The 22,222-nt window shown below is 41.9% G+C and overlaps 4 protein-coding genes across 8 annotated transcripts; 3 read left to right on the forward strand and 1 right to left on the reverse strand.

The window, feature by feature from the left end:
* Positions 1 to 673: 673 nt before the first annotated feature.
* On the reverse strand, positions 674 to 6,097 carry ddx39b (DEAD (Asp-Glu-Ala-Asp) box polypeptide 39B). 4 transcript variants are annotated; one of them, XM_062486942.1, is made up of 11 exons: positions 6,076 to 6,097; positions 5,341 to 5,571; positions 5,090 to 5,217; positions 4,851 to 4,943; positions 4,565 to 4,748; positions 4,237 to 4,355; positions 2,099 to 2,230; positions 1,852 to 1,961; positions 1,604 to 1,748; positions 1,356 to 1,503; positions 674 to 1,214 (listed from the first exon to the last, which is right to left on the reverse strand). In XM_062486942.1, exons 2-11 carry the CDS (start codon positions 5,564 to 5,566, stop codon positions 1,198 to 1,200), a joined length of 1,302 nt encoding a protein of 433 aa, XP_062342926.1. In that variant the 5' UTR covers positions 5,567 to 5,571; positions 6,076 to 6,097; the 3' UTR covers positions 674 to 1,197. The 4 variants fall into 4 exon arrangements, with proteins under 4 accessions (XP_062342926.1, XP_062342927.1, XP_062342928.1 ...); XM_062486943.1 differs by having other exon boundaries at positions 5,969 to 6,095; XM_062486944.1 differs by lacking the exon at positions 6,076 to 6,097 and adding an exon at positions 5,942 to 6,054.
* On the forward strand, positions 6,058 to 7,494 carry polr1h (RNA polymerase I subunit H). The gene is made up of 5 exons (XM_062486946.1): positions 6,058 to 6,372; positions 6,574 to 6,693; positions 6,790 to 6,893; positions 7,053 to 7,162; positions 7,348 to 7,494. Exons 2-5 carry the CDS (start codon positions 6,576 to 6,578, stop codon positions 7,370 to 7,372), a joined length of 357 nt encoding a protein of 118 aa, XP_062342930.1. The 5' UTR covers positions 6,058 to 6,372; positions 6,574 to 6,575; the 3' UTR covers positions 7,373 to 7,494.
* Positions 7,495 to 7,807: 313 nt separating this feature from the next.
* On the forward strand, positions 7,808 to 11,872 carry gtf2h4 (general transcription factor IIH, polypeptide 4). The gene is made up of 14 exons (XM_062486941.1): positions 7,808 to 7,947; positions 8,151 to 8,269; positions 8,391 to 8,495; positions 8,626 to 8,757; positions 8,871 to 9,056; positions 9,203 to 9,311; positions 9,398 to 9,466; positions 9,703 to 9,786; positions 9,882 to 10,038; positions 10,166 to 10,296; positions 10,516 to 10,563; positions 10,742 to 10,820; positions 11,331 to 11,392; positions 11,501 to 11,872. The coding sequence occupies exons 2-14, from the start codon at positions 8,154 to 8,156 to the stop codon at positions 11,609 to 11,611; spliced, it is 1,389 nt and encodes a 462-aa protein (XP_062342925.1). The 5' UTR covers positions 7,808 to 7,947; positions 8,151 to 8,153; the 3' UTR covers positions 11,612 to 11,872.
* Positions 11,873 to 12,213: 341 nt separating this feature from the next.
* Positions 12,214 to 20,795, forward strand: sh3bp5lb (SH3-binding domain protein 5-like, b). Of its 2 annotated transcripts, none has more exons than XM_062445761.1 (6): positions 12,214 to 12,733; positions 12,977 to 13,039; positions 13,392 to 13,520; positions 14,768 to 14,929; positions 17,982 to 18,155; positions 18,297 to 20,795. In XM_062445761.1, exons 1-6 carry the CDS (start codon positions 12,464 to 12,466, stop codon positions 18,966 to 18,968), a joined length of 1,470 nt encoding a protein of 489 aa, XP_062301745.1. In that variant the 5' UTR covers positions 12,214 to 12,463; the 3' UTR covers positions 18,969 to 20,795. The 2 variants fall into 2 exon arrangements, with proteins under 2 accessions (XP_062301745.1, XP_062301746.1); XM_062445762.1 differs by having other exon boundaries at positions 14,777 to 14,929.
* Positions 20,796 to 22,222: the final 1,427 nt, after the last annotated feature.

The raw sequence follows: 22,222 nt of genomic DNA on the forward strand, positions 1-22,222 counted from the left end.
TTCCATTGTGGTTGGCCACCGTCCAACAAACCATTTTATAGCTTGTTCAAGTGAGGTACCCAATGTCCATCCATCTCTCCCCACTTCATTGATATTCTGTTGACTTCCTGTGTGACAGTGTCAAACCTAGCGTTCTGAACGCCTGCACATCCAAATTAGACCTTAAGAGACCAGCGGGACTGTTCTTAGGAACGGACTGTTAAGAGGACACATCTGTTGATCATCACTGGCTTCCCAATGTAAATTTGTTCCCAAACTGATGCGCAGACTTTGTATTTGAATTGCCTCAGCATGTCCATACTTTGCATGTGTTGCAGAATACTTCTATTCATAAAGTAACGACAACATAGATATATACATTAGTAACTTTTGACAGTGTTCATGACAAGTAACCACATACAGCAGTATACTCCTATAATACAATCCACAGTGTGAAATACATGTAGCATTTATTTGATAATTGCTTATTTTGCAGTCCTTATGTTTTCCAGTATCCAAGTAAGAAGTCTGACTGACACCAGCCATGTGATAAAGATCTCAGCCATGAGGAAGCAATGTCTCTTCCACAACTGGATTGTATAGCAGTGTTGGCTTGGCCATGCATTTGTACTAATCAATGCCTTATTTTTGCACAACACAAACATAAAGCAGACACAAGAAGAAGACATCTGTATCAAGGAGAATGAACTGTTTAAGGCGTAAACAACTGATTAATGTTTATTAATCAATCCACACAGCAACAGATTTTATTTTAGTATCACTACAACTTTTGTGAAACTTTTGGTCTTTAGATGTCTTCTTTTCCTTGGTAGTTGGGTCAATAACTAACTATCAAGTAAACTCTGATCTCAGCTAAAAAAAATGCACGATTCATATATCAAACAAAAATATACAACCTAAATATTCAGAGACAGCTACTGTCTCGATAAATAAAGCAAAATAATGTATGCGTTGTAAAAAACGAACCAATGGAATAAACATTTTCAAGAATTTTCTTAGTTAAATCCACAGGGGGCACTACACCACAATAGTACCATTCATGTATCTTAACTACAATACAAATGGATTAAGAAAAAGTATTTTGGATACACCCCACTGGATTTTGTTACTTTGTCAACATCCATCACACATTTTTTATTATAAATACAAAATCAAAAACTCTGAAGCAATTTCACAGTAGGATCCATCCTGCCTTCTCTACCGGGCAGGTTCAACTGGGGAGGGATGAGAAACAAAACAAACGACTCTGATGATTTGATCAAATGTAAAACTGCCCTTCTTGTAAACCACACTTTACAGTTGTGACTCTGCATATCGATAACGATTGCAAAAGCAGCCACTATTGGAGCACTCACTGTAGGAGGAGATGTCGATCTCATCTGGAAGCTGACTGATGTTCACCTCGAAGCGGTCCTGCACGTCGTTCAGGGTGCGGGCGTCGCCCTCGTCAGACACAAAAGTGATAGCCAGTCCTTTGGTGCCAAACCTGCCAGCCCTGGCAACCTTACAGGAGGAGCAGGGTTGTTAACGAAGGCAAACACACACTGAAACATACTAACATGTAGTATATTCTCCTATGGAAAAGGGTTTACAGCAGACGCACCCTGTGGAGGTATGTGTCTGAGTCCTCTGGCATGTCATAGTTGAAGGCTATGTTGACACGCTCTATGTCCATCCCCCGGCCAAACAAGTTGGTGGCCACCAGGATCCTCCGCTGGAAGTCCTTGAACTGCTGGTAGCGAGACAGTCTGGGGGTGGGGGGTGGGGGGTGGAGGAGAGACATTCAGTAACATGTACAATGTTACTGAATATGAGAGAAAAGTGCCCTGACGTCAGACTGAGAGGGCTCACCGTTCCTCCTGGGGCATACCGCGGTGGATGGCGATGGCCGGGAAGTTCTGCTCCACCAGCAGCTGGGCCAGGGCCACACAACGCTGCACTGACTTCACAAAGATCACCACCTAAACACAGACACGGCATATTCACTTGGAACTGAATTGCAAAGCTCTGTTGACAAGACGTGAAAAGATGTATTCAATGAGTCAACGCGTTCCGACGTTCCCCGCCGCAACAGCCTGTAGTGGATGAAACACGGTACCTGGTTGAACTCCAGCACATCCAGGAGATCAAACAGCTTCCTGTTCTTCTCGTTGTCCTTCAGCTTGACGTAGTACTGCTGCAGGCCGTGCAACGTCAGCTTGGTCTCATCATCCACAAATATTTCCATAGGCTGGACAATCAGGCGTTGGAACGGTTAGGGGGAGGGGTGGGGGGTTCAAGAAGAGGGAGAAAACGAAGGTGAGGGGGTAGGAGATGTCAGGGGGCGGGGAAGGAAAGGGGGGTGTAGGGATGAAATGGGTGTGTTGTCAAGGGTTCAGGATACGTTTACAGGGGGAGGGTCTGAGGGAGTGTGGCAGTGTAGACAGTGGACACAGATCAGTAGCATGATGTAAGAATAGCGTAGATAGTGGAAATGTGAGTGGGATCCACGAGACAGTGGTGCAGTGAAATAGAGGACAGAAAAGTAAAAAGGCAGAATAGAGTGAAAGGTCAGAAAAGCAGAGAAAGATAGTTGAAAAGGAAGCGAGTAGGCCAGCAGGGATAAGGAGTTTGTGAGACCCTCTGCTTGGGCACACAGATCTGAAGATCTCTCTCACACACACACACACACACTTCCTTCCCTACGATATATAAAGTAAAATCTTCACTTAATCAATATAGTCACTATAGCTGCCCCAATTAAATCGTAGATCGATCCAAATTTAAAGCGCACACAAACAATCAACTCCCTCAATACCATTACTCATGGTCTACATCTACAATCTGTAGCAGTAGCACTGCAAGCTTTACTATGCCATATACATCTGATATGAATGTGAATATGTATATGTATATCTGAATATGTCATATTCCATATCAATCAAGACTATTTTGCACTAAGACCTTCTTAGTGCAAAATAGTGTCCACCAATTGTTTTTACAAGAAAAACTGTTACATTATGTGCACCTTAATGTCAAAGTGTTCAAGTGTCCTGTTGTAAAGTGTTGGTAAGATGAGATGTATTATTTCCAGCCACTGTGCTTATCTTCTCTCAGTAGATCTAAATCTACAACTTACTTATTTCACATCCATCCAATGCAGCCTCTCACACTTTTTATATCTCTGGCAATCTGTCTGCCACTTCCTGCCGCTGTTTAACCCTGGGGAATCTTTATGTTTGCCATTTGGTACATTGGAAGTGGGGAAACTCCATTTTGCCTTTTGAGACAGTTCTTGTGTGCCTACTGCCTACTGGGTTAAGCGTTTATCAATCTAGAGGCAGTTACTCCAACTCCATTTTAGCAGACTGCCTGACAAAGGTAATGGGGCCATTCTGTCAAGACTCTGAGGACTCGGGCAATTTCACTGCTCTCTTCACTTTGTTGGGAAAGTAATTAAGTACAGAAGTCCTGTGAGCCAGCCTCAACTCTATCCCCTCTCCAGAGCTCAGCTGTCAGTCGTCCTGCTAACTCCTTGGTATTTTCTATGTGGTTGTTTTTTTCCGGTTGTTTCCATACGTTTTCTTAATTAGCTTCTCTTTCCTTAGAGAGTTTTGTGGCTGTTAAGCCTACTAAAACAACTAAGAATCAAGACCAAGGTCTCCTGCCACTACTTAAAGCCAGTTTACCTAACAAATAAACAGTGTGAGTTTATAGATGAGGGATTTTGCTCAACAATAGTATATAACTGCTTTGGGCCACAGGCTTCACTTGTAGTTGTGGATGTCCAACAGTGTAGTGATGTCAAATCCAATTTGCATTGTATATATTTGGAAATATCAATTGTCAGCCAGCACAGAGCTAAAGGCACTTAATATGCTGTGAGTACCAAATGTGTAGATCACTCACTTAGGCTATAAAGAGGGGTCAGATGGCTGAGCGGTTAGGGAGTCAGGCTATTAATCAGAAGGTTGCCGGTTTGATTCCCGCCGTGCAAAATTAAGTTGTGGGCAAAGCACTTCACCCTACTTGCCTCGGGGAGAATGTCCCTGTATTTACTGTAAGTCGCTCTGGATAAGACAGCTGCTAAAATGACTAAATGTATAAAGGGCCTGTGTATGCCCCACATAATGGCTTGAGTATAGTGTAACAACTCTCTCTTGTTCATGTGAGACTTTGGTGTCTCCAGCTCCAATTTCATCCAAGTGGAGAGAGGAACCAGGGAAGTGGATGCAGGAGGAGGTGAGGCGTAATTACATCTTGCATGAATTTTCGGCAGACTGGACGGATCTCTTTGCTCAAGGTGGCACTGAACATCATGACCTGCTTCTCATGAGGGGTCATGCGGAATATTTCCTGGACGTCTCGACGCATGTCTTATTGAGGGATAGGAGGAAAGGAAATGGGAGAGAAAAAAATCACAGACTGACATTTTATGTACCATTAAGTCAGACGTAAAGACGATTAATGTTCGGAGACTCTGAATGGCACAGTGCCCTGTTCATGACAATAAACCGCTCACACCATCCTGCGTGATGAATCAAGTCTGTACAGATTGGATAGGGAAGTCAGAACGCACACTCACCTAGCTGTTCAAGCATTTTGTCACATTCGTCCAGGATAAAGTGTTTGATATGACGTAGGATGAGGCTCTTGTTGCGTATCAGGGCCAAGATACGCCCTGGCGTCCCCACGACCACATGAGGACACTCTCTCTTCAACACCTCCTCATCCTTCTTGATAGGCATGCCGCCAAAAAACACAGCCACCTGATCTCACACACATGGGCAAGACAAAAAGAAAGAGCTATCAGGTTCTGGGCAAAAATGTCACAAACAGGTTGATAGAGGCTGAAATAGGGGATATTGTACCTTGATGGTGGTCATGTATTTTGAGAATCTCTCGTACTCCTTGCTGATCTGAAAGGCCAGTTCTCTGGTGTGGCACATAACCAGGACTGAAACCTATGATGAGAAACAGAGGAATTCTTACAGATTGAATTATGCATAATGTTACAGCAGGTAGTTTATTTCCAAAGAAAAATCGAAATTCACAATCTAAAATCATTATTGCTCAATAGAGGTTTGTTAAACGGACAGTAAGGATCTACCTGTCCAGTGACTGGCTCAAGCTGCTGCAGAGTAGCCAACACAAACACTGCTGTCTTGCCCATGCCAGACTTAGCCTGGCACAGCACGTCCATGCCCAAGATGGCCTGGGGGATGCATTCATGTTGAACTGTGAGGGAAACACAGTCAATGATAAAAGACTGAGTTTTCATTATCAAAGGAACACCAATTTGTGACCTGTGATAAATGAATCACAATGATGAATTTATATAGATCTGGTTCTTATACTCACCCTCTGAAGGGTGTTCAAAGCCACAGTCCACTATCGCCCTCAACAGTTCTGGCTTTAGTAGAAAGTCTCTGAACCCAGAAGAGTGAATGGACACATAGGAGCCCTTCACACCCTCTTTTTTTGCGGACAAACCATCTACTCCACTGCATGCACCTCCTCCCCCTGCCGTGTCCACATCATCCTCCTCGTAATCTAAGAGCTCATTCTCCACGTCGTGCTCAGTCATCTTGCCTATGGGATGCACAGTACGATAAGATCTGTCAATAAATAAATTGACAGGCTAAACTGATGCTACAGTATAACGCTATCGGGTGATTTCAATGTTGAAAATAGACCGCATGAGTAGATTTATAGGTTAGCAACCCTGGTTAGCTAGCACTGGCATTTAGATAGACTAGCTATTTAATAGTTACTGTAGTTTCAGTAGTGGTACATTGCAGTACCAGTACTAGTATGCTAGCTAACAGTAGATAAATACATTACGTAGGCTAGCTAGCTTGTGGAAGATAGGTAACATTGACATTAGGAGTTAAGAGGAGCTGTCTTAGTAACATAATACAAGGAGAAGAATGTCTTAACATTTAAGAAAGTTAACACTGACGGTAACTAGCTGACTGGCTAGAGCTACCTCTTTTATTGTAGCAACGGTCGGTTTGTTTTGGACAGCCGCAATTTAGACTGCGTCATCAGCACGCGATAAAGTGTAAGACCCAGTCCATTCTAAAAAGTTACTACCTTCAATGCGTCCTCGTGTACTCATCTTCAGAGTTCTGGTAGGATTGATGTGAATACAGTCAATTTAAACATGTTAAATTAAGGGAGTATTTGAACCTAAAACCACATAATGGCAGGATCAATGGTTGAGTCACCAATGAAAGGGATTTAGTAAGGAAACATGAGAGGTGTCGACTGTTGGAATCGACTGCGGGCTGAAACTCACACACGATTCATACGCATACCATAATTTGAGTTTTAGAATCCTGAAATAAGCACCTAAAACGTACACATTATATTTTGTACTTGTCCAAAACGGTAAGTAATGCTAAGATTGTTATCTAAATTATACATCAAGCTTGGAAACGTATGTTTAAAATGTATTGTTGCTTGGTAACACGTGTCGGCGAAGTCAGAGTTGGTTCGAAGGGACAGGGCTGATTTATCGGAATTAACGTCAACCAACAAGCTTATTGTAAAATGCTAAATAAGGACCATGTTTGGTCTCTTGCTACACAGAAATGTCGTCCTTCCGTGGGGATCCAAATTTCTGTCCTGAGTGTGGAAATGTGCTTCCTCTTCCTGCAATGCAGGACACCGTAAATTGCCCTCGCTGTTCTTTTAGCATCCCTGTAATAGGTGAGAACGATGTACTTTTCAGACTAAGAAGTTGCCCACCGTTCTACTTGTGAATATAACGTCAGGATGACCAATTATGTTGTATAACTTTTGCAGATTTCGCAGGTCAAAAGATCACTTCCACAGTAGTTTTCAACCCAATTGAACAGTCTTCTATCACTATAGAAGATGAGGAAGATTCAGAACTAAAGGGGGCAGTGGTAAGAGTTCATATAATGCTGTTTTAATAAAATAAAATACATGTAATTCCTTGTAATCTAATGGGCGTGTTTGTTGCCAACAACATACTTTTTCCTGTAAAGTAACAACACAATGCTTTTCTCATTCTTGACGTTTGTTGTGTTCTTTATTCACTCTAGATTGACAGGCGCTGCTCTAGATGTAATAAAGAAGGCATGGTTTATCATACCAGGCAAATGAGATCTGCAGATGAAGGGCAGACTGTCTTCTTCACCTGTATACATTGCAGGTAATGTCAACATTTATGCCATTCATTTGTGTAACCTATCCACTCCATACTGTACCAAATGATGAATAGTATGATATCAGATGAACATTAGGCTTTATTAAATGGTTCCGTATGCATTCCATCTGCCTTAGGCCAAAATGTAAGTTTATCTGTTGGGTCATGTTGTGAGTCATTTTTTTCTGCAGATACCAAGAAAAGGAGGACTCCTGATACCTGAGACTCTGAGACAGACTCACCTTCCCAGAGGCTTGAAGCATACGTTCATTTGGACACACAGCTCTTTAAAATGTATTATTTTTCTGAAATAAATCCAGACCAAAACTTAGACAAAACTCAATTTGTATGCCATTTCATGAACTGCATTTGATTTGGGACTCTTGGATGACTGCTAAAATCGATATTGTTAAAAGCATCTCGATCTGTATCGAGTGGGGTTTGTTGGTGAAATAAGATTTAAACCATTATATAAAGTACATTTTTAATGCGGTATTTGTAATAAAATTGCTTGTGTATCATATTTTTTGTCTAGATTTAGCCATTGCCATAAACGCAAGTTTTCTCAAAATTATTGATCGTCTTGATGTAATTGTTGTGATGAGAGCTAGAGCCATGGGGTTACAGAATGTCATACTGTTCAATCGGATATCATCCCGGTGTAAACTGGGATCACGTGACGTAAAAACATGGCGACCATGTGAACACTTGCCGAAAGACATGGCGATAAATCTTATGAAATGCAACAATATATGGAATAACTGAGTGATTTTGTAACAACCAATTCTTAGGTATTTATAGAATAATATTAAATATTTAAGTTAATATGATCTATTGTCTGTGTAGAGACTTCTGTTGACGCTAGCGAATGGATGCATTTGGATGCCATGGTATTGAAAAGACTGATTAGAGGCAGTTTGCTATAAATTACTCTGCGTTCTTGCCTGACTTTGTGTGCTTGCCTGACATCTCTTCTATTTTATCTTATCCCCAGAGGATGAAGCTACGCGTGCAATTACAGTGCAAGAACCTCCACGAATACTTGAAAGAATTGAGTCCTGACATCTTGGATAGACTGTACAACCACCCGGCCACTTGTTTAGCTGTCTACAGGTTGGTAAACTACTTATAACACACGCAGTACCATTTTAAAGTACACAGTGCATGGCCATGAAATGTAACGTTTTATTTTTATTTGACATGGATATCGCTATCATCTCTTCCTGTTTCACAGGGAGCTCCCCTCATTGGCAAAGAATTATGTGATGCGGATGCTTTTCCTAGACCAGCCCCTCCCACAGGCGGCTGTGGCGTTATGGGTGAAAAAAGACAGTCAAAAGTTAGTCAATTATTTAATCATTAGTAATAACTAGAATACATAGTTTGAAATCCATGGTTGGGTGTTTGTCAGTTAACATAAGACTCACACATACTGTATTCTCATTACTTCCTCTGCTTTTTAATCTCAGGGACCACGATGAATGTGTGTCTGTGCTGTCTGGGCTCCGATTATGGCACAGTCAGCAACTACAGGGAGGACTGCAAGGGAACATACTGAACCCTGTATTCAAAGACAATCTAAGGATAGCACTGCTGGGAGGGTAAGTTAAGGCACAAAGCTGAGTCACAAACAGAGCAATGACAGCTGTCCTTGTGGCGTGTGTGGATTTGTTGACGTTTGCCCACTCCCCATGGTCTCTCTTCCCTCCAACAGAGGTAAAGCGTGGGCCGACGAGGGCTGCAGTCTGGGCCCTGACCGGCATGCACGCGACGTGGACAGTCTAGACCGTTACGCCATGGAACGTTGGGAGGTCATTCTGCACTTTATGGTGGGCTCCCCCAGTGCAGCAGTCAGCCAAGACCTGGCTCAGCTGCTCATACAAGCAGGCCTCATGAGGAGGTATGAAGCATCATTCCTTTGCTCAGTCCTTCACTCAAACTCCCATTTTCTCACCAGTACCCTACAGATCAGATAGACAACAAAGGCTTGTTTCCACTTCTCTGTATGTCTATGATTTATCTTCTACACTATCTTTCTCCACCCAGTGACCCGGGTGAAGCCCCCTGTATCACCTCTGCTGGATTCCAGTTCCTCCTCTTAGACACAGCCTCTCAGCTTTGGTACTTCACCTTGCAGTATCTCAACACAGCACAGGTGCAGTCAGGCTGTATATAGTAGTAAACATGTTGTGAGGTAGTGTAATATGTTATTTCACGCTGAACCTTTTTCTCGTGTGCCAGACACGAGGGATGGACCTGGTGGAGATCTTGTCTTTCTTATTCCAGCTAAGTTTCTCCACCCTTGGCAGGGTGAGTTTTTTTGGCCCTGTTGGCCTCAATTGATCCTATTTGAGATTAATGTTTTTAGAAATTAAGGCTTGGAACCACAACATAGGATTTAGGTTACATTAATAGCAAACTGTTGAGAGGAGCAGGACCAACAATTTCTAAGTACCTTTACCTGTACTTATTGGTAAATACACTTGAAACTTAAATAATATGCATTTGCTTTTCTGATAAACGTATGTGTTGCTTTGATACTCAAGGACTACTCAGTAGAGGGCATGAGTGAGTCTCTGCTCACCTTTCTGCAGCACCTGCGAGAGTTTGGCCTTGTCTTTCAGAGGAAGGTAAAATATAGTGAAAAAACAGGAAGGACTGGAACAGTGAACACATTTTTTCCCATGCTTGTCACATCTGTAATCGTTTCCTGTCTTCTTTTCAGAGGACGTCTAGAAGGTACTACCCCACCAGACTGGCCATCACTCTGTCTGCAGGTGTCACAACTAACTCCGCTTCCTCAACCTTGGGCGCCACCCCCGGTACCGGAGACACAAGCTTCATTGTGGTTGAAACCAACTATCGCCTCTATGCCTACACAAGTATGTGGTCCTACCAGAAGATAACTCTGATATTGAATGCTTACGCCTTTATGTTGATAAGGGTTTTTCTTCATTCGTTGAAGTATACTTCATGTTCACCATCTACTTCTGTCTGGATGGTTTCCAGACTCTGAACTGCAGATTGCTCTGGTGGCTCTGTTCAGTGAGATGCTGTACAGGTTCCCCAATGTGGTGGTGGCTCAGGTCACCAGGGAGTCTGTGCAGCAGGCCATTGCCAACGGTATCACTGCACAACAGGTAGGATAAAAGCGTCTGCTAAATAAATAAAATGTCAAATGTAGCTAGCATACAGAACAACATATATTAGCTCACCTAAGTTTGTCAGGTGTTTTTTTGGATGTGATCATATTGTATCATTTTTTGCATAGCCCCATTTGTGTAAAAAAATAAAAAAAATACATATATTGCAATTCAATGTTTATGTATATAGTATCAATTTATGATATTGTTTTTCAGATTCTCCACTTCTTAAGGACCAGAGCACATCCTGTCATGCTGAAACAGGTATAATAGCTCCATATATAAGCCCATGCTTTTTTTCCTCATTACCTCCATGTCATGCTGTGTTAATAACAGCAATATGAGATTGACCTGGGTCTGCTCTGCCCCCACTTGGGTAGCTGATCAGTTTAATTGCCTCACCCATGCCCAGACTACTTTTAATACTCTCTGTTATTCTCAGAACCCAGTACTGCCTCCCACCATTACAGACCAAATCAGACTATGGGAGCTGGAGAGAGACCGCCTACAGTTCACTGAGGGTAAAGAAGTGTTTGTGTGTGTGTGTGTGTGTGTCTCAATAGAGAGAGAGAGCATGTCAAATCTCCAAAGGCAGGGCTTTGCAACCTTTTTGATGTCAAAAGCCTATTTTTCTTTTTACTAAAATAGGGTGCATTTTGAGCCACAATGCATGAAAAGCTTTATCAAGCTTATCAATTATGTTTTTTATTGGCATCCATCAATTCAAAAAACAAAAAATATTTTCTAATTTGTCATACAGTTTATAGGCTATATGTTTGTAAATTATGAACAGAAATGAGTTTAACAGCCACTGCCTTTTCTTCTGGAATCTCCAATTGTACCTTTTAACAGTACAAAAAAATGACTATAAACTGTACAGCAATTGACGACTGCTGATGTTTGACACTTACCTATTTTTTAAAGATCTGTTTCAGTCTACTCTCCTCTGTCTCTCATTGTCACACACACACATACACACATATCTTGTCTTTCTATTCCTTATCTCTCTGTATCATTCTCTCCATCACCAGGAGTGCTGTATAACCAGTTCCTCTCTCAGGCTGATTTTGAAGTGCTGCGGGACAGAGCTCAGGTTAAACATCTTACATTTTTGCATTTAATAAATTCACCCTGGTCATTTTTATTATGCTAGCAACAGGCCACTGTTTGATTGACTATTTCAACTTCCCTTTCACTTCAGGGCCTGGGAGTTCTAGTGTGGCAGAACGTTCCTCATAGGGTAATGGTGGTGACGCCACAAGGACATAGCGAGGTCCGGAGATTTTGGAAACGGCAGAAGAATCAAACCTAACAGCAGGGATATAGGGGAGGGTGAGAACTTCAGAATAGAGGGGGAAATGGTGATCCCATGAAAGGACAATACTCTTGAGAGTTACGATGATCTTATCAACAGAGTTTATGTGGGATGGTTTTGGCAGGGCCTCCATTTGGCAACAGCTAATTCAGTACAAGAATATTGGGGAAGAAATTAAGAAAATAATCTGCATTATGTTTCAGTGCTGTCCATGATATCTTTGTTGTATATGCCAATAAAACAATTTGTTGTACTAAATTGCTTTTTACCTATATCATTTGTGGATAAAGTAAATGTGTAGCCTATTGTTGATTTAAACTTAATTTACTATGGAGATAATGCCTATTTGCATTTATCTATATTATTTGACTAAGCAATACAATGTGGGTCAGTATGCATTTAACATTAGTCTATCAATCTTAAAGGAGGGAATTCAGAATCCCAGAGGCAAAACTTGAAAACATGTTCTCAAGGTGTTCAAAAACGACAATAGCGATCACCAAAAATATATGTCAAATTGATGGTTACTATACGCTCAAATATAATGTCACCTGCTTTAACGCTAGTCAACAAACACCAGTTCTGCAGCTGATGCTACTGTCCCATCGCACATCCGAGTGTCACAGTCATTAGCACCCTGCAAGCTAGTAGTACTAGCATGGCTTGACTGCAGCGAATTTGGTGTTTCAGCTTGCTGAACTATGAGGAGGCTAGTTGAATATTCGGTAACATGGATAATTGACATGTGTCAGACATAACACACGTGTAAAGCTTGTGACACATTGGAAAAATTGAGGTTACGCAAATCAGCGGGAGTAGCTGACAAACCACATACACTTCGGGCCGCAAATGGAACCAGGGTGCTCGCGTGAGGGTTTAACTGATAATGGAGGTCCAGAACAAGTTGATTTGCGCGAGGAGACACCGGGCGAAGAGGCAGAGAATGGTGACAGTAGCATCCTCAAAGGAAGAGGAGGGGACAGACATGGAGGCAACGAAAATACCGTGACCAAGATGAAAGCAGAATTTGAGAGTGATAGGGACACCGAGGAAAATATTAAGAAAGAGGAAGACGAAGATGATCGTAAATATGAAGAAGAATTGGACCCAAGAATCCAGGTAAGAAGCATGTTTTGCATGAATGCAACGTGATCTACCTCAATAAAAATACTTCCTTGTAAACACTCGTTATTAAGATCCACATCAGACAATCAAGACATCTATATAGTTTGTGCAGATATAACCCAAATGAGGATTGCAAAATATCATAATGTAGCTATTTGTGTTAATGTTCCCCTTGCTTTTATTTTCGTCTTCCTATTGATCTAGCTCTCCTTCTTCCTACACTTTTACTGTTTTTAGGAGGAACTCGAGCATCTTAACCAGGCCAGCGATGAGATCAACAAGCTGGAGTTGCAACTGGATGTGAGCTTTGTTTTCCTCACTATGGACTTCTACAAGGCATCACCCAACACTGTCGTATTGATTTAAAAGCCTGTGCATTTATATAGCTTTAAACTATAGTGTGTAGGTATAGAAGCCATTTACAGTCTAATATCCATTGTTCCAACTGAAATGTTTTGTTATTTGTGGAGGATATCGTACCTTTCAAAGTTAAAGTTAAATGTTATAGTTTTCTATAAAGCTCCTGTTGATGTTCTTGGTCTCTTTGGTTGTTAGGTTTACATTTCTGATACAATTGTAGGCTATAGTGTACTTTTCAGAGGTTTGACTTTGAGGTTAAGTTGTTGACAACTTGAGGCCTTTTCCTCTGCAGGAGGCAAGGTCCAGCTACCGAAGGATCCTCACTGATTCAGCCAGGAAGCTGAATGCCCAAGGCTCCCAATTGGGCACCTGCATTGAAAAAGCAAGACCATACTATGAGGCTCGAAGACTGGCCAAAGAGGTAGGTGTGTGTGTGTTTGATCTTGTGCAACCCTTGTGGGGACCAAAAATGTTTTTTTTCTAGTGCTGTTTCTATGGGTTTTCGGGTTAGAATTAGTGTTGGGGTTAGAAATCCGGGGTAAGCGTTGGTGTTTAGGGATTACACTATTTTGAATGGGAGTGAATTGTCTGTCCTCACTAGGATAGTAAAACAAACCTGTGTGTGTCCTTTGAGCGTGGATATTCATCAGGATTGGGATTGCAACCTTGTAGCTTCCCTCAATTTAGATATCTCCACAGATTTCCATAGTGAGTAAAATTCTGATCTCAACCTAAAATCTCAGAAGCTAGTCATTACTAACACACTAATCTGGTTCTAATTGGTTACATTAAACAGTTAACCCTTAATTAAACAGGGCAGGAGTGTCAGTCACATTTAATCATCGCATTGAAGGGTAATTTCAAACTGTAATTGAACCAATATAAACTTAGGCAAAATCCTAAGGGTTTAATTGAAAACAATGAAGCAAATAATGGATTCGAAATTTGACCCGGTTAACATGTCTTTCTCAATTTTATGAAAATGCAGATGAGATTAAAAAGGAGAATCCAGTTTTTCATTCCAGCCTTCATCATTTAGCCATAGTTCTGATTTCTGTTCATATATGAATAAGAAAAGTTCCTTATGTGGCTTGTTATTCTACCCACAGAGCAATTTATGCACCGAGTCTGATGGTCTTTGAGCAAGACAGTAATGGTGGCGTGCTGTGTCAGAAACATTTTACAGGCGTTCAAACCAGAGCTTTCATCAATCTTTGAACGGAATGACCTTCAACTTGGGGCATCCGTCCGGCCCCTTCTTCTGCAGCCTCATTCAGGGCTGTTGGCAAAATCCTCCCCTGTGATTCTGAGTCACCTTGTCTCTAACTGCCTTCTCCCAAGCACGCCCTGACAAACCCTCTCCTATGGTCTCAACAATTCACGGAACTACAAGACTGGAATACCAGCTGCTATTTATATGTGTCACGTCTGAGCGAGAAGCTGCAGCCAGACGCCCAGTTGATACCTTGTGATCATCAGAGTTCCACTCATAACATTTCCTTGGGAGTTTCACCCCCCTGGAGTGTCTCTCTCTCTCTCTCTCTCTCTCTCTCTCTCTCTCTCTCTCTCTCTCTCTCTCTCTCTCTCGTGAATAATGATTGCTTGAGTGTGCTGTGATTGGTTGTAGTGGGCTTTATGGTTTGTGACTGGCTGTTGCCTGTGTTCCAGGCCCAGCAGGAGACCCAGAAGGCAGCGCTGCGCTATGAGAGAGCTGTCTCCATGCACACGGCAGCCAGGGAGATGGTGTATGTGGCGGAGCAGGGCCTGTTAGCAGACAGAAACACTCTGGATCCCACCTGGCAGGAGATGCTCAACCATGCCACCTCCAAGGTACAGAACCAGCACAAGCCACTCTTAGGGAGCCTCCTTCCTGTAGGCTAAAGTGAACATTCAGTAGCAAGGACGAAAGACCGGTCCATGGAGATTCAATGCACTACGTAAGGGATGTGGGAGTAGCTATTGGGGAGGATTGCAGCACCCAATAATGTAATCATTTCCTGAAAATTGAATAACGCCTGTAAATGAAGTAAAACTAGAGAGGGTACAATTTCAGGGGAAATTGTAGGGTGTGCTTGCTTGCGTCGGTTGCACAGGGGTACGTTTTTTAATGACATTTTTACAACTGATATTTCTGTATTTTATATAAAAATGCATACTTATTATTTATAAAGATTACATAGATTTAAAAGCATTTTTTTTGCTGCTCATTTACAACTGAAAATACGAGTGAAGTGTAGAATGAAATGGATGTCTTCTCATTTCCCCTGCAAGACGCAGCCTCATCGTTGAATCAAAACGAATAAATTTGGCTGACCGGTGTACAAATTGACCTAATCTCTATGACTTAAACGTCCTTTTAAGTTTTTCCCTTCTCATGATATTTTCAGGCATGTAGCCTACTCGTTGCATTCATTCATTAATAAAGAACCCCCTTTGAAGATTATTCTACGACGTTACCGGTAGTAGAAGATGCAATCGCGATTCAAACAGTACCATCTGCTAACTGAAAATATGCACCCCAAAACGTAAATAAGCTTGACATGTATTTAGTGGAAAATCGCTCATTCATAAAAAGCTCACTGGTAGCGATCATTGTCAGTAACAACGCAAAATGCGATATAGCCCTGTGTGGAGAAGCTGCCCCGGTAAATTGTACTACTACGGTACAGTACTAGACTAGCGTTACTGCTGTGTTCGTCTCGGTAGCGATTGCGTTGGTTGAATTGGATTTAACGTTCCGTTGTACGGTTTAGGCTGAAATTAATTATTTTCATGAACAGATTGACAAAGTTTAGGCTGTGGCAATGAAGTTCAGGTTAGTAGTTATATAGACTTTTGATTTAAGTAAGGGGAGTGCTTATGACATGTTCTGTCGCCGTTTGACTTCCTACAGCTGTGTAGATGTTTTTGTAGTGTCTCGCGTAGGCTACAGCGTTGCAGTGATACACTGGATTGAAACCACAGGTAATGATAATTTCACCCACAAATCGTTTACTTGTAATCTAATGTCATAATAAATCCTACAACGAAAATGTATATGTGAGGAATGTTTATTTTAACGATTGAAAACGGATACATCATAGACCACTGTAGTATCTGTTGCCCGGGCAACACAGGCTAACGTCATGATGCTAATACTTCAGTGAAATAGTAGACTACTGTTTCCGAAAGTAGATGTACTTCCTTAATAATATCATCTTATATTGTACATTACACATCGCAATTGTGTGTCATATCACAAAGTCAAATGAGTAAATAGTTATCACCCTGGCCTCTTTGCTTGTGGCGTTTCTGCAGCTGCCTTGCAGTAAAGCTATAGTTAGCCTAGCTATCCCCCAAGTTAACAGATGCGAAACGAATGTTCTGCCAAAGGTAGTCACGCGTGTTTTCGTGACGTTAGTGACGTAGTGACGTTAGTAACATCAGTGACTGTGGCTAGCAAATTAGCCACCGTTAGCTTCACTTTTCGCCACAAAAACTTAACTTCAGCCTAAACCATGCAACGGAACGTAAATTCCAATAGAAGCAACTCAATCGCTACCAAGACGAAACTTTTGACACCTACTTTGTCTATGTAGGCCAAATATTGACTGAGTTTTAGGGGGGCAAAAAGAATAATAATAATAATAATAATATATATGTGAGAGAACAAAGGTTGTGCTCTCGCCGAAGGCTTGAGCACACCCAAATATCCACTTAAGTTGATCGAAAATGTAATAAAACCCACCAGTTTACATTTCCAAACAGGAAATCAGTGATTTCCGAACATGAAGATCAGAAATCAACATGACACTAACAATATTTAAAAATGTGTATACTTGCACACTTTAAATTACAGTATAACATTATCCTTCAATAATATTACATAATCAGTTTTGTAGAAAAAGACCCATCAGAAAATGTAATACATTCCCTATAAAGTAATAAGGTATTACATTATCTGTAAAAAGTATTATTACAACATCAGTCAGGACATTTTATTATATTATTTGGTTTTATTACATTTTCAATGAAGATAAGTGCAAATGTAATTTCATTTTCAGGTGTTACTACATGTTCATGAAACTGTTTACATTATTTGGTGCTACAAGGGTATAACACAATGGGAGAACACTTGACTGCAAATCAAGAGGTTGCACGTTCAATACCCCCCCTGTACTGTACCACGCTTTGCATTAAAAGCATCTGCTGAATTTATATTATAATTACATAGCCGTTGTTGTAATGGACAAGTCCCCTTGTAAGAATCCCCCCATCTAGGCATCCAGAAGATTGTCTTTAACTCAGTCCAATGCAAATGTAATAACATTGAGCCTGATCATCAGTCAGGATGGGGGTCTGTGTCTGGTTTCCCCTGCAGCTGTTTAGTATGTAGTTAAAGAATGCCGGAACATTGGGGACTGGTGTTCTCTGGTTCTAATCAATGATGATGAATGTGCAACAGCTCTTAAAGATCAAGGTTGAATGTCCTCATTCAAATGCTCCAGCTCTCCAGCGGCGTGTAGCTCAGCTATGAGCTGCATCAGAGTGATAGAGCATTTCCCTGTGCAGTGTTGTTATTACATTACAACGTCTGTGATATTATTTGCTGAATATGTTATTGTCAGCATGTCTAGCTGCATATAGCATATCCATTCTCTTAAGCCGAGAGTTAAACCATAGTTGCTCAGAGTGAGTTAAAGCAGTGGGAGGTTGAAACAGTCATCCTGCTCCCACAGTCATTTGCTGTTTAGAAATGTTGTGTTTTGTTAGGATGACTGAAGGATGGATTTGTTAGGATGACTGAAGGATAAAAGCACCCACAGACGAGAATGATGGTGAATCAGAAGCTGACAGTGTGTATATGTGTGTGTGGTTGTGTGTGGTTGTGTGTGTGTGTCAGGTGAACGATGCGGAGGAGGAGCGTCTGCGGAGCGAGCGGGAGCACCAGCGAGTCACCCAGCTGTGTCAGGAGGCCGAGGCACGGGTCCAGACCCTGCAGAAAGCCCTCAAGAGGGTCATCCTCAAGTCCAAGCCCTACTTTGAACTCAAGGCCCAGTTCAACCACATATTAGAGGTGGACAATAAATTAAAACACTCTTGAAGAGGCACGATGTACCTGAATGGGCCTTTTTTGCGAAGCTCCAGTATATTTGAAACACTTCACTGTGACTGTGTCTCTGAGTCTTAATTGACCGTCTGAATGTGTTTGTGACAGGAGCACAAGGCGAAGGTGGTCCAGCTGGAGGAACGAGTGGCCAAAGTAAAGACACGCTACTCTGTTGCCCTGCGCAACCTGGAGCAAATCAGCGAGCAGATCCACGCCCAGAGAGGGCGTATGCATGCGACTAGGGGGCGGCCCTTGGCCTGCGGTGGGCGGAGCTCCCCAGTGGGGGCGGAGGCTGAGGTGAAAGCAGTGGTTGGTGTCCAGGTAGGTGCCTGCGAGGGTGGAGACAGACGAGGAGGGCTGGAGAACGACTGGGCGGACAGAGAGAAGACCAGACAGTGGGTTGAGAAGCACAGGGAGTCCGGCTGGGGCCAGAGGGAGCAGGGCGAGTCAGAGCAGGCCGGGTCCGACTCTATGTCCGTCATCAGCTTGCAGACCATCGCCTCAGACCTGGAGAAGTGCGACTCTGTGGAGCACCTGGGAGACCTGAGTGACGTGGGCAGCATGGTGGGGGAGGAGTGGGACAGGGAGAGGGAGCGAGCCCAGAGGGCTGAGAAGCGAGACAGGAACAGGGAGCACGTTGCTGGGTTAGAGGAGAGAGGGGTTGTCAGAGAGGGGGTCACCAAGCCACTGCAGGACAGGGTGAATGTGGAGATCGGTGTGGTAGGGAAAGAGAGACAAGAGATCTTTGTCAAGCAGCATCACAGAAGTGTCAGTTTATGAGACTGGAAGGAGTGAACTGAGGTCATTTGGAATAATAAAGGGTGTATGAGTGATGACAGATCTGAGAGGAGGAAATGAGAGGCAGGGGTTGTCGTGAGAGCTTTTAGAGGGTTCAGGCGTAGAACTTTGCTACGGATTGACACGGCAACATACAGATTCTGCAGTTGGGAATAGCAGGGGGAGCAGTGGTGACAGCCGCACCACGCACACATTAATGAATCGCAATGAGAGGGGGAGAGAGGGAGAAAGGAGGCATACTTTATTCACTGGGTTCCTTCGAGACGTTTTGACTTTCTCATTCTCTACTCCTGACTACTGTTCAGCACAGTGAAATGCAGCACACAACAAACACAACAACAACAAAAAACGAATAAATAGTCATGGCTAATCACTGTTAGAAACAATTAAGGTGAAACTCTAGAAGTAATGCACACTGACCATTTCATGCTACTGTGTCAGATGTCGGGGAATGCCAAGTGTGTGTTGATACCATGTTTGTTTTGATGTCACTGACCTGGGACATTATTTTGAGTTTGCATGGGAGTTGGATTGCCTGTCGCCTTTGGGATAAACAAGAAACTACCCAGGCATTACTGTTCACTTGAGGAGAAATTTGAATTGCAAATGTGGAACGATTTCCTTTATCCTACTATAAGATGAGACGGTACACTTTCTTTCTTTGTTTTTGCTTGAAAATGCTGTTGGAATGTTCACACAAACTGGCCTCAGATTCGACCCCTGCTTGGCTTGCTCTTTTCATGATCACTAATGACAGATTTAAATGGTATTATATGACAGGCTTTCAAATCCTAACTGCAGACTAAAATGATGTGTGAACATATACAATTTGTACTTGGCACCTAATATTTAAGAAGCCATACAGACAGCAAATACTATCCTAAATGTTATAATTTGAAATGTAAAAGTGCCTTTTAAGTGGCTACCTAAATGTCATCGTAAAATGCACTTCGCCAAAACTAGGAGCTTTTACCAGTAGTGTTTTACACTCACTTTATTAAGAACCCATGGGTTATTTTAGTTTAATAGAGATTAAAATCAATGTGTAGTATTTCGAAACTCCCAAGATGTGAAGTGATTTTTATTGTTTTAGATTGAAATACTTTACCATTTACTGACACTGAACTGTCTTCAGCACTTGACTTACCTCTACTTATATTTGACATCACTTATGTAATAGTACTTTTCATTTAGTTCGAAATTATTCAATTTATTACTGTCAAATTGTAAATTTTCTTGTCCTGTATCTTGCATCTGTAACACGTACATCACATGACACCGTATGGTATTACGTCTTTACATAAAAGGTTCATTGGAATATATGGAGGGTTACACTGACTGACTGAAGGAGGGTAAAAGAATGCTGTTAATTGTACATGTATTTAATTATGTTTGAATAATGCAAACTTGTGCCATTCATTTGTATATTTTGAAAAGTTGGAAGTGGATTTAAGATGTTGATGGTAATTGCTGTATTATTATTTTGTTTTTTTAAATATTTGCTATATATATATATATATGTGTTCTCATTTTATTTTGTTCTACTAATTTATTCACCTGTTCCTTTACTTGTATCTTTACCTCTCCATGTAAACCTACTTCTAGTGGTCCATGGGCTGCTAACCTGCTGATTCTAACTTGCCTTTCCAAAAATACTGTCTTTATTGTTTATTACTTCTACACTGGAATCTGAACAGTGCAGCTAATGTATGATTCTGCTTATCATATGACAAGTACTCTAATAATCATGTAAATAGTCATTTATGGAATGTGATGCTGTAAGAACCATTAAACCTTTATTTAACATGTCTCCTACTTAAGTTTTTTGTATATATATAAAAAAATGTTTCGTTTTCAGTCTTGTTACTGCTAGCTTTTGAGGGTGACCTTTTACAGGTTTTTGCACCAGTCCCTGGATGATTGAAGGTTTTGTGGCCTGATGTGCAAGTGGACTGTAATTTTATGCTGAGGAGAACTGAAATAACACACATGACGCATCCGTGGTGTGTCTTCCGTAACCTGATGGTGATGAATATCCATGAGAGATGGGTCACATGCAGAACGTAGCAGAGAACAATACAGTCATTTCCATTTTGTGGAAAGCACTTTTCGGAAGGGGATGGAGGCCCATCTGATGCCACATGGGTGCATAGCAGAGTGAGGGTTAATGAACAGAGCCTGAGAAAATGGAAGATTATCCACTGTCTCAGAGCTTCAATTATTCAACGCAGAGATAAATATAGCAAAGAATTCCTCTTCCTGCAGTCTACGGGGGGAGATGGATGGAGCAGATGGAGTAAAGGAGTGTGAAAAGGGATGGAAACGGGTGATAATTGATTGTGATTGTGCAAGGGAAAACAGGGTACACAGGGGCAAGTCAAGGCGAGAAACTTGGCAGCAGGCTGTAATTTAGAGGCCAGAGAGTGAAGGTGGCATGTGATGTGGGAGGGAGCAATCACAGAGGGGAAATGGCTAGAAAAGAGGAGCAAAAGGAAAGGTGATGACAGGTCTGTTGAGGATGAGAGCAAATCAGGTGTCTTTTGTCAGTCTCCTTTCTTCACTTATCTATGTCTTGCCTCATCAGTGTGGACAAGGAACATTCATTTGTGCAATAACTTCAGCAATTAGTAGGCGCAGTTTGAAATTACGACACGCTCTTTAACTGAGGTTGTAAGAATGTAGACATAGAAGAAACATACTTCTGGCTGCTGCTGCTGTCAACAAGCTTTTCTGGTTGGTAAGTGTCTTTGTTTAACCTTGAAAGAGATACTTGGCGCGTGTGTGGGAAGAGGAGTGAGAGAGAGAGAGAGAGAGAGAGAGAGAGAGAGAGAGAGAGGAAGAGAGGAAGAAAGAGGATAGTCACACATAGCTGTTTGTGTGTAGATAGTGATACTTGCAAGACAGGCAGTGGCAGGGGCACTTCCCCCACGCACGTTAAAACGATATTTTAAAACGTTGATATTTTAATGCGGACTTAGTATCATGCAGACTAATAAGTCCACTGGTGAATCTACATCTTTTAAGGACAAGCAAAGGCATGTTGAAACTAGATATGGAAGGAAACACAGTGTGTCTCCATGGATGGTCTTTAATCGCCGCTCCATTAATTATGAATAGAATTGCAATAGAATTTCAGCCTCCAGTACAAGAAGGGAAGTAACAGCAGGGACAAATGTGAGCCTCAGTTCATTCCTTGAGAAAGGGCCTGCTGCCACTCTGGAGCTGTCCTTTCAGCA

This window comes from Osmerus eperlanus, chromosome 20, assembly GCF_963692335.1.
Source record: "Osmerus eperlanus chromosome 20, fOsmEpe2.1, whole genome shotgun sequence".
Lineage (NCBI taxonomy): Eukaryota > Metazoa > Chordata > Actinopteri > Osmeriformes > Osmeridae > Osmerus > Osmerus eperlanus.